The 12,295-nt window shown below is 43.1% G+C and overlaps 1 protein-coding gene across 11 annotated transcripts in view; it reads left to right on the forward strand.

The window, feature by feature from the left end:
• Positions 1–12,295, forward strand: part of auts2a (activator of transcription and developmental regulator AUTS2 a) — a 940,688-nt gene that overhangs the window by 910,860 nt on the left and 17,533 nt on the right. For all 11 annotated transcript variants that reach the window (XM_052035563.1, XM_052035562.1, XM_052035568.1 and 8 more), the window contains 3 exons: positions 44–115; positions 1,890–2,031; positions 4,301–4,378. In XM_052035563.1, coding sequence (XP_051891523.1) covers positions 44–115; positions 1,890–2,031; positions 4,301–4,378 — 292 coding nt within the window. The remainder of the gene's footprint in view (positions 1–43; positions 116–1,889; positions 2,032–4,300; positions 4,379–12,295) is intronic.

The following is a 12,295-nucleotide window of genomic DNA, read 5'->3' on the forward strand; positions in this document are numbered from 1 at the left end:
TTATAAAGGAAGCTGAAATAAATGTTTAATTTTTCTTCTACAGAAGCCTGGCAAGTGGTGTGCCATGCATGTTCACATAGCGTGGCAGATATACCATCATCAGCAGAAAGTCAAGGTCAGTACTCACTCAGGATTTCATGGTTGTAAATTCCCTTATGAGTGCTACCTTAATCACCTTGTACTTACCACTCATGCCATTGGGAGGAGTGAATGTTCTAAACCACACAAGTCAAGCAACTTACAAAGCCAACGTAATTCTAATGGCTCTCCTGCAATGGTGTCATTGTCCATCTCCTTCCTTTGTGTATCTTTTTATTGTTGTAATTATACTTTTATGTAGTAACACTTACCCAGTTGTTTCAGAGCTTTCTTCCAATGGTGTATTGGGATTTGCTGGGAGGACACTGGAAGGCAATAATTTGTGGTCCATTGTCAGGAAATTCCAAACACGCTGTGTAATACTCATTCTTTATGTTCTTTACCTCCACACTCCCTGCTGCATTTGATCAAATGTTTCATTACTTCTCTCCCACTTCCCACTGCTGAACATCACAGGAATCCCAGTCTAGGCCGATGCTTGTGGGCCACAGGGAATTGTATGAAATGAGCTTGGATCATCTCGACCCAGTCTGTAGTGGCCATGAATTTATAGAAGGAACTCATCATAACACTAGACTAATTTCTCACTGAGATTCTGGAATCATTAATATGGGAAATCAGGCACAGTTACAGTAAGGCATCATGTACTTAGGTTCAGGCGCATTGCAGGTTAGATTTATTCTGCATTTGGAGTGCACAAATAGTGTTTAAATTGGGAAAAGTTTGATCTCACTCTAATAATGGTCTTTCTCTCCCTAACCCCAATGCTTGCTTACACTCAACCATGCTAGTGATTCACAATGCTGGCAATTAGTGTCTAGGAATTCAACTGTGTCAGACTTGGACATTGCACCAAGACCCCCAGTAGTGGAAAACTGTGAGCACTACAGGTTCCAACCAAAGAAAACGATAAACAAATTACAGTCCTCTTAAGGTGGAAAGAAAACGACACAAAGAAAATTATCCTGTGCCCACTTTCAGTTTAATGCTGTGCAGTTAGAGCCTCATCCCAATATAGGACTATAGTGTTTAGATGCTTTTAGAGATTGGTCTGAGCTGATGATCCAGAGACATGAGTTCAAGTACTACTTGGATTCTGGAATAAGGAGCTACCATCAGCATTACTAACCAGGTGATTACTGAATTATCCTAAAAACCCAAAGATGTTTCTGTACTTTAGGGAAGGAAACCTGTTTACCTTACTTGGTCTGGCCTCTGATTCCAGACCCACAGCTGTGCTTCCCCACACCCCTCCATGGGAAGTGAACCCCTCCTTGGACTCTGCTTCTGACAATTCAAAGTGTTCTCTTTGTAAAAATAAAATACAGGTTACGGCAGGGTTCCGTTTCTGTGAACTGTTTGTAACCCAAAATGCAGGCAAGAACCAAGTTCCCACACAGCAGAAGATGCCTGCAGCCCTGCAGCAGCCGGCAAATCCGTCCTGCCAGCCTCCCAAACACTCGTTTGTATATGGGGCCATACGTAAATTGGGTGTTTGTAAGCTGGGGAGGCCCTGTGTGTTGAATTAACTAGAATTAAAGTAAAATGGGCTTTATTACTTAAAAATTAGATGATTTAAGCAACTTTGAATTAAGGTTAGATGGTACACATGAGTTAGTAGTGAGTGAACTGTTGTTTGTGAATATTCTTTAAAAATTTGTGTGCAAGAATTTGTTCAAATTGCACCTGTCACTCTTCCCATTGGTACTGACATTACAGATGGGGAAGGCTTTTGAAAGGAAGACTGAACAAGGAGAAGTGTAACAGCCAGTTTTGTTTGCCTCTTGCAGCAACAGATACAGTCAGATCCACACAAACTCGACTTCGGCTTGAAACCCGAATTCCTGAGCAGACCACCAGGTCCCAACATGTTCGGAGCTATCCACCACCCCCATGAGCTGGCTCGCCCTGCAACCCTCTTCTCCACTGCTGGTAAGGAAGAGCTGTTAATTGTGTAATTGTCTTCTCAGAGATCACAAGCTGCCAGTGTCTGCTGTTTCTGTGTGGCCTGCAAGTTCCCTGCAACACCAACAGTCCTGTTATCTGTGCAATTACCACTAGATGGCACCATGGGCATTCAGCACAGAGTGCATTCCCTTGAATTCTCCGGTCTGATCCCGTGCAGCGAACAGTTAAGATGAGATACCTTCATTAGTCACATGTATATCGGAACACACAGTAAAATGCATGTTTTGCGTAGAGAGTTCTGGGGGCAGCCTGCAAGTGTCGCCATGTTTCCGGCGCCAACATAGCATGCCCACAACTTCCTAACTTCCTAACCCGTACTTACAAGTAAAAAGATACCACTCCTTCCAAGGATATTTCTAACTATATTGTTACATTTAAAACTATTCACTTTTTGACATGCCTACATCTGTAAAGAAAACCTTATATTTATAGAGCATATTAAACAGCATCACAGCCAAATACTTTTGAAATGAAATCATCGCTGTATAAAGTGCTGCAGCCAACTTGCACACACAAAGAATCTGTTTATAGGGATAAATTTGGGCAGGCCAGAAGGTTAACTTCCCTCGTTGCTCCAACTAGCAACAGTTATATAAGAAAATAGTTGGGTCTTCATTTCAATGCTTCGTCCACAAGTCACCACTTCCAACATTATCACACTCCCTACATCATTGCATACCCTAACGTTTGCTAGACTGCCAACTGAGCGTGGTAATTGGTGCTTGACCCCGCAACCTCCCACGTAATAAGAGTGCTCCCACCCAAACTCACAGTTGGTATCAACAACAAATGGGCTGAATACTTGACTGGTAAGGTAGGTTAAGCAAAGAAAAATTACAATGGTGACTGCACTTCAAAAGTTATTTTTTGGATCGTGTTTTGGGATGTTCTGAGATATCGGAAGGTGTTTAAATAAATACATGTTTTCCTCTTAAAAAGTAGACAAGACTGCCTTTGAATCATGGCTGTTCTTTTCCCGTCAACTTGCCTTCGTTTCCCCGGTATCTTCTGGTACTACCGTGGGCTTTTTCATAAGCATGTTAAAGACTAAAATACACCTCTGCTCATCCTTTGGTAAAGACTATCAGAAAGGAGTCTCAAAACCCCAATATTTTGGAGCAAAACTCATGAAGCTGTGCTTATCTCTTTCCTTTTTCTTGGTCTGTCTGTCTGCTCTCCCTTTTTCTCCATCATCTTTTGAAACTATCTGTCTGTCTTTACTGCTCCCTGCATTGAAATCTGTTTCGCTCTGTTTCTCTGTCTGCCGTTTGTCGGCCACTTCTCATTCCCTTTAATGACCAAGTGCCTTTTTGTCAAAATGGATTACACAGGCAAGCAGATGATTTCCACAAAAATGTTCCCAAAGGGAAGGTGGGATACTCTACTATCCTGGACGCAGATACAACAAGTAGTTAGGAATGCAAGTGGAACGTTGGTGTTTATAGCAACAGAGATAGAGCATAAAAGTATGGAAGTCTTGCTGCAACCGTATGGGCATTGGTGAGACCACTCATAGAGTACTGTGTAGCTTTGATCTCTTCATTTAAGGATGGATATGCTTGTATTAGAGGCAGGGTAACGAAGGTTCACTAGGCCGATTCCCATGATAGAGAGCTAGTCTTATGAGAAAAGGTTGAGGAGGTTGGGCCTGTACTTGCCAAAGATTTGAAATGTAAGATAAGATCTTACTGGGTGAATACACTCGTAGGGAAATTTAGAACCAAGGGATTCAGTTTCAAACAAGGGGTCAACCATTTAAGATGAAGACAAGGAGAAATTTCTTCTCAGGGAGAATTGTGGATCTTTGGGGGCCAAGTCATTGAATATAGTCAAGGCTGAGATAGAAAGGTTTTTTAAGGGAGTCAAGAATTCCAGGGAATAAGTAAGAAGTGGAACTGAACCCACAGTCAGATCAACTATGATCTTATTAACAAGTGGAGCAGTGAGAAGCCATAAAGCCCACTCCTATTTCTATTTCTTCTGTTCTCTTGGATCGATCCTGCAATTAAACTCACAGCTTGTTATTAGATAATGTAGATTGTGCTTAGAGGTAACTATAATGCAATGCACTCGATTTCCATTACATCTTCGGGAAGCGACAGTTTACGCTGTGCTTTATTTCACAAAGTGGTTCTACAAGCCAAGTTGCAGAATGATGCAGTTTGAAAGGTTTAAGTGCAAGTGCTTCCCTGGAGGAACTCGGCAGAAGGCTAACTATGCTGTTTGTTTGTAGGCACCACACATCCGACTGGAAATCCCTTTGGACCTTCGCCTCATCACAACAGCTTCCTGAGTCCGGCTGCTCACTTAGGTAATCATGGCACGGCCAGTCCGTGGGGAACTCTTGGGTAACCAGTTCACTGACAGAAGCAATTCCCAGCAAGTTAGCAAATGAAGTAATGCCTGTTCCGCCAAAGTGTGCATCAGGTTAAAAGGTCCACATTTGGTGCAGCTGGTTCTGTGGGTCTTGCTGAATGTATATTGTAAAATAATAATTCACTATTTAAGGGTATGGTTCCATGAAAATCTCAGATCGCATTTAAATACACCCTTCTATGAATTGCTCATCAGTGGACAGCAACCCACAAAGTTAGATAAATTGACTTACACTGTTACAGAAAGAAAATGACATTTTAAAAATCTATTTTCATGTACCTCAGCCCTCCCATGACAGCTCGAAAAATATTTATATACACCCGGTCATAAAATTGCAGAATGAACCTTGCTAGATATTCCATCATTGTGATTTGCCCATGTTTATATTGAAAAATGGTGGTGTGGCAAGGTGAGATCAGGGATTCAATCATCTGTGATGATGGCATGCAGTGGCATGGAGTGTCAGGTGATGGCGCTGTTGAGACCATGGTTTTGTCAGCTGGTGTTGCTGCTTTGACAATTGCAACAAGCATTTCGACAAGCGTTTCACAAGGAATGAGGCATCTGGAGGGAGTGTGGGGTGGGGATGCAGGTGAAAGGGTTGGCGGAGGTTTTCTTATGGCTTAAAGTATTCTTTCTTTTAAAGTTAGAAGAAAGTCCTTGGCAATTTTGAGAAAATTTCAGCTGGCTGCCCAGTGACATTTGCTTTCCTCAGTCATTTTACAGAATGCGGAGATTGCTAGCAATATCTTACACATCCCTAATTGCCCCTGAGAAAGTGGCAGTGAGCTGACACCTCGAAACCACTGCGGCCTTATCTAGCAAAGATATTCCCATAATGGTGTTGGGTCGAGAGTTCCAAGGTGTTTGGATCCAGTGATGATAAAGAAACAGCAATAAATGGCCCAATCAGGATGGTGTGCAAGTTGGCGGGGAACCTGTAGGTGGTGGTGTTCCCATGCACCTTGTCCATCTTGTTGGTAGAGGTTATGGGTTTGGGAGGTGCTGTGGAGTAGTCTGGGTGAGTAATTGCAGTGCGTTTTGGTTACGGTACACACTGCAGCACTGCACCGGAACAGCAGAGGAGGGAATATTTAAGATGGTGGGTGAGGTGTCGATCAAGAGCGTCGTTCATGCTGGATGGAGCTTTTTGAGTAGACAAGCCTGAGGGGTACTATGGAACTGGTGCAGAAAGCACAGCAGTCTAGATTTGTCAACTCTTCACAGTCTGTCATGCTGAAGGTTGTATCACGTGACTTTGTCCCACCAAGTGGCCTTCCTACCACAGAGCAATGCTTTCGACAGTCAATTAGAAAGGGAAAAGGCATTCTTTATCATGTAACCTACCTATTGCTTGCCAGCTCCTTTCTCACCCCTCCCCCTCACCTCTTCATACTGGCTATCTCCCCTGTACATTCTCAGTCCTGATGCAGGGCCTTGACCCAAAATGTCTACTATCCCTTTGCCTGCACAGATGTTGCCTGAGCCGCTGAATTCCTGCAGCAGTTTGTTTTATTTTGCTCCAGTTGCCAGTATCTGCAGTCTCTTGTGACTCTTTATCCAGTGACTGGATGAGGGATGGCTGTGTCAGAACGCCACTATCCCCCACTGCAATACTGTTAGAAGTAGTAAGCAAAGCGCGTTGAAATAACACTATTTTCTGAATGTTACTTGATACTTTTGCCTGATTTGCTCCCTGAGGTGTTCAGAGATTACTCCCCATTTCCTGCAAGTTTCCTTTGGAGCAGGGAAGTGTGAAAGGTTAAATGGAGACTCACATAGTTGCAAATCCCATGGTTTAGAGTGGAGCTGTTCTGGCCTAGGAAGACCATGCCGTTATCCTGAGTATCTCCATGGCAACAAGAAAATCAATATCTCCGAGAACCTCGGGTGAGATACTGAGACCATGCTCCAGCACATGGTGGAGCACTATCATCATGATATATGGGATAGCTTCATAAGAGAACTAGCAATTCAACACTGAGTATCTCTGATGTTCTGTGGACCATTAGCAGCAGCAGAATTGTGTTTCCCCACAGTTTGTAACCTCAGAACCCACAAACTGACCATCTCTGACAAAGGAAAGTCTAACCAAAATATTCAATGGCATTGACATCACCAGGCACCTGCACATAATCATAATAAAAGGTCACAATTGACGAGAAAGCTCAACTGAACCAGCCAAGTAAATTCCAAACGAGAAGGTGAAAGACTGGGTATCCTGTCGGGAGATGCTCACTTCCTGACATCTGAAACCCTTTCCACCGTCTGCAAGGCATGTCGGAAGCACGATGAAATATTCCCCGCTTCTCTGATAGCACCTCCCGAGCCCGCGATCTCGACTGCCAACAGTGATGAGAGCTTCATGGGAACACCACCAGTTGCAGGTTCCGCTCCGAGCCACACACCATTCCTGACCTGGAACTATATCGCCTTGCCTTCCACTTTGCCGAGTCTAAATCCTGGAATACCCTACACAACAGCATTGTGAGAATACCTCAACCAGAAGGACTACACCAGCTTAAGAAAGTGGCTCACTACCACTATCTCTAGCACAGTTATGGGTGGACTCTAAACTTTAGCCTTGCCAGTGACGCCAAGGTCCCAACAAACAAACAAATCCCTGACTTCATCGTTAAAGCATGCAGTGAACCCAAGTGCAATGAGGAGAGCAGGACACCAGCAGGAGCAGCAAAGGGACCTGGAAATGATGCAGGTCGTCCTGGTCAAGCTACAACAGAGGACTCGATGTGTCCTAAATTGCAAAGCACCATGTAATAGGCAGAGTGAAGTGACACCACCACCCCCCCCCCCGCCCCTCACAATCCATGGTCAAATGCACATCCCCCACCAATGATGGGACAGTGAATGGGAGGAAGAGGGTCCACAAGCATCCTCATCAATAGCAGAGCCTGGCAGCTGATGGACTAGGCCGCTAACAGTCCTATCAAGTGATAGTTACTCTCCAGTGACCTGCTCACTGATGATCTGCCTGGACCACTCAGCCCCATTCATCATCACGGCCTTTCTCCAAACACAGAACAAAGCTGAATTCCAGAGCTGAGGAAAGATTAAGGGTGGAATGACTGTTCTTGACATCACAGCAACATCTGACATGAGTATGGCATTGAGCAGCCCCAATAAAACTGAAGCCAATGGGCGTTGAGAACAAAACTCTGCATTGGAAGACGGTTGTGGTTGTTGGAGGTCAGTCGTCTCAACCCAGGAGTTTCAGCCACCTTCAGCTACTTCATGAATGATTATCTCTCCATCACAAGATCAGAAGTGGGGATGTTTGCTGAGAATGCAAATTGTTCAATTGCACCCTCTTATTATACCAAAGCAGTCTCTCCCTCTTTGCAGCAAGACCTGGGCAACATTCAGACTTAGGTTGCTAAATGATAAGTAAGGTTCATGCCACCTTAGTGGGAGGAAGTGGTGGCTTCCAACCTTCCCTTGGTGTTCAACACTATCACTGTCATAAATGCCCCAGCATCTTTCTTTTCTTTTTCAATCTTTTCATTAATTTTCAAATTAGTACAAAATATATATTAACATTAGTAATTATACATATGGTGCAAAGCGATCAGGATAGCAATCATAACAGTTAAAATATATAATCACAAGGAGTAAAAAAAAGTAATCTCAACCTCCCGTTCTGTTATTAAGTGAACAAATACAAAAGAAAAGATTGAAAAGAAATGAAATTTAATTATATGAAGGAAGAACCCCCAAATCAAAAAAAAATTGATAATAAACCAAAAAAAACCCAAAAACTTCAAAAAAAAACTGGACTGATATTTCTTCAATTAAAAAGAAAAAGAAACATTACTATATCATCAATTCCGCTCCTCTGTATTCAAGGGTTATTGAAAGGGATCTGAAAAAGGTCAGCTTATATCATATGGAAATATTGAATAAATGGACTCCAAACTTCCTCAAATTTAAGCGAAGGATCAACAGTACCATTCCTAATTTTTTCTAAGTTTAAACATGATATAGTTTGAGAAAACCACTGAAAAGTGGTGGGAGGCATTGGATCCTTCCAATTGAACAAAATGGATCACTTGGCCATTAATGTGACAAAGCGATCATACGACAAGCAGAAGCAGATAAACGGCGAGATTCCATCATTGGTAACCCAAAAATTGCAGTAATAGGATCAGGTTGTAAATCAATATTCAATACAGATGAAAGAATGTTAAAAATATTTTTCCAAAAGGGGATAGGACCAAAACATATGTGTCAGGGAAGCCACCTTCGAATTACATCTGTCACATAATGCCCCAGCATCAGTGAAGTCGTCATTGTCCAGTAACCCAACTAGATCGTCCAGACAACATCTGAAGCCACGAGCTTGTCAAGGGCTGGGATCTTGTGACAAATGACTCAACTCATGACAACCCAAAACCTTTCCAACATCTAGAGGGTACAAGTCAGGAAGGTGAAGGAATGCACTCTATGTGTATAGATGAGTACATCTTCTGTAGCTTGACACCATTCAGCAAAATCGGCCTGCTTGATCAGCACCAAATCCATCCATCCCAAACACCAAACAAAGGAGCACATGGCTGCAGTGTGTACCATCTACAAGATTTTGCAACAATTTGACGGGGCCTCTCAAGCAGTGGTCTCTACTGCAAGAAAGGGCAAAGCCATCAGAGCATCATCGCCTTCGAGTCACACGCCATTCTGACTCGGGAGTTTATTGCTACTCCCTCGTCATCAGTTGGACTTGTTGAGCCAACATCACTGAGTGAGTACCTTAACCACACGGCCTGCAACGGTGCAAGGTTCAGGAAAACTAACTTCCCACAAACTTCTTGTGGGTAATTAGGAGTGGGCATTAAAAGCTAGTCCTGCTGGCAGCACCCAAATCTTTTAAAAAAGGTTCTTTCGTGAAAAAAAATGTGAGAGTTTCTTGAATAATTTAATCTGATGGTGGCAGTATTGCTGAAGTGCCTGCTGGTGACGCTGCTGAACTCATCGTGCTCGATGTCTGCATCGCCACCTCATAGCTGTGATCTGGGGGATTTTTGAAACGTCATAAAAGTAAATATAATAACGCTTCTAAATCCTGTAAATAATTTGTTGGCAAAGGCACAAGGTCATCCAATAATGGGGGAACAGGACAGTGTTTGTGTGTGTTCTGACACTTTCCTCTTGCAGTGTGAGTACAGGCAGTGAAGAGATGCCCAGTGCCTACACCTGAAACAGATATTAGTCCTTTCACTCAATGCCTGTTATCTACTCCCTTCACCTCATTGGCTTTCCTGCAGGGAACCAGCATTTTGAGGAATACCTGTCTTTGCATGGCATAACCAGTGGTGTTTAAAGGCTGTTCGGCCCTCATACTTCATGCAAGCCCCACTCCCCAGCCCCCCCCCCCCCCCCCATTAAGAGACTCTCCCTTTTAAGCGCAGAGGTACTTCTAGAGGCTGAGCTTGGAGTACTTGACAAATCTGAGTGAGACACTTCTTTTCATTTACCCTCTTTGTATTGTTTCACTGGTGTTCCAGGAAGGAACCAAAATACTAATGGGTTATTTGTCACAATGATGCACATCAAGTTATGATTCTCTAAGTGCACTGGTTTACATTGAAGGTTGGACTTTTAATGTGCAACTTCGATGGAATTATTAAGATAGGCCAAGTTTCCTTCCTCATCATTGATTATCATGTGTTCCTGGCTAATCATTTAGAGATTTCAGAATACTCCGTTTATTCTATCAAGTGTCCTTCTGCATTGGTGGACTGATTCCTAATCTATGTCAGTAGATTCAGAATTGAGGGCAATTGAATAAGGTTGCTGGACCATGTGACCTGTTGGAAATATAATTATTTTAGAAGGTTGTCAATCACCGATCCGATGTTGGGGGAGAATTTAGTCTTTGATTGCCAGCAGCACATGGAAGAGCATTAGTTGCTGGTTGTATTACATCCACATATTCAGTTCATTGAAGTGGTTGGGTCTGGATATTTGAGGAGTGAATGCAGATGGCTTCCAGTACTCTTGTTTGACTTTAACATTGACAGCCAACATTGAAGCAGCTGGACTAAAATCCAAAGCAGAAGCTTAATGTTAGCAAAGCATCATAGTTCCATTATGTTTGGTAATATGATAAATAATACTGGCGTTGTTCACTCCAATGAATAATTGAAAGAACAGCACAATGCAGGAGGTATTGTCGTGACTCTGTACAAAGAAGATCCCATTTTTCCCCTCCACGAGGGAATTCTTCACCTTCACCAAGAATGGATTATGAAAATCAAAAAAGCTGCAGATGCTGGAAATCTAAAATCAAAACAGAAAATGCTGGAAACACTCAGCCTGTCAGACTGTATCTGTGGGAAGAGAAACAGAGTTAATGTTAAAGGGTCTTTGACTTGAAACATTAACTCTGTTTCTCTTCCCACAGATGCTCTCTGATCTGCTGAATGTTTCCAGTATTTTCTGTCTTTATTACCAAGAATGTGTTATCTGATGAGTATCTCATCTGTTGTGTGAGGGACCTTGCTATGTGCAATGCCACTTTATTACCCTGCATAACAGCAGTGACTTTTAAACCAGGTTATGACTTATGAAGTCATTTGAAGAGATGTCAAGATATGTAGAGGGGTTGTGGTGGGTGGGAGAGGAGTTTGGTTATCAATATCGTGGCTCGGGGAAAGGTCCCCTTACATTGGTATATGTTGGGTATTGATGGGGTGACCAAGGCGGTCACTTAGTCACCCCATTGAGGCGGTCACCCTTTTAACTTTAATTTGTTTGATTCAAAAAATCAAGGGAGTCCAAAATCAGAGCTGAGCCACATGTTAGATTCTTATCTGGGGGAGCCAAATCATACGATCAGTCCAGCTAAGCACGGTACGAGTTCACAATGAGACACCATTGTATACATGATCTTGTATGTATCCAGATGGAGGGAGAAGATGGAATTGAGCAGTTTACGGCTCCAGAGCAGTTTGTCTTCATAAAACCTCGGCCTTGTACAAGTTCCTTGTTCCAGTGGCTGCTCACACTGCTTCTCATGGTTATCGGTGCCCTGTTCTTAGTCCCCAGACAAGAGGTGGCAGTGGGAACCACCTGCTGAAGTTTCATTGAAGATATTTGAGACAGTCTTCTACTGCACCAGGGAGAATCTGGTTTACTTGGCATCTGTTTCTATGGGGAGGCAATAGGCCTGGACTTCCTGCCGCCCTATGTGGTCAGGAGTGTCAGGTGGGGATTTGGGAGTTTAGTTTTCAGTGCATCTCCTTCAGGACTCACCAGGATAACAACTTACTGTGCTGATAGTTGTGGTGGAAGGAGTGAGGTGTGATGGAGGGAGAAAATTAGGAGCTGAAGTTGTACTTGGCCATTGCGTAGTAATGTTCAGTTAAGACTTGTGCACAGGGTCTCCGCTACAGTAAACGGTATCTGAGGTAAGTTTTTTTTTACACAGAGAGTGGTTGATACCTGGAACTTACTACCGCAGGTGGTGGTGGAATCAGATGCAATTGCTGTTTAAGAACCATTTAGACAGGCACCTACATAGGCAAGGCATGGAAGGGTACGGTCCGAATGAGGGGAAATGGAATTAGTGTAGATAGACGGCATGGACATGATGGGCCGAAGGGCCTGTTTCTGTGCTGTACGTCTCCATGACTTAAAAAGAATTAAATTATACCAATAACAAAGACTTCAATTTCTCATGAGAATGCCATCACCTTAAATACGTAAAGCATATGTTCCTAATGCTCCTCTAAAAGTAATGAAGGGATAGTGCATAACGTTATGTCTAGATCAGTTAATTTGGGTTGTTGCTATTTTGTGAATGCCTCATGTACCTTTAGTGCTTCATGGTGGTGAC

Source organism: Pristis pectinata, chromosome 21 (genome assembly GCF_009764475.1).
Source record: "Pristis pectinata isolate sPriPec2 chromosome 21, sPriPec2.1.pri, whole genome shotgun sequence".
Taxonomy (NCBI): Eukaryota; Metazoa; Chordata; class Chondrichthyes; order Rhinopristiformes; family Pristidae; genus Pristis; species Pristis pectinata.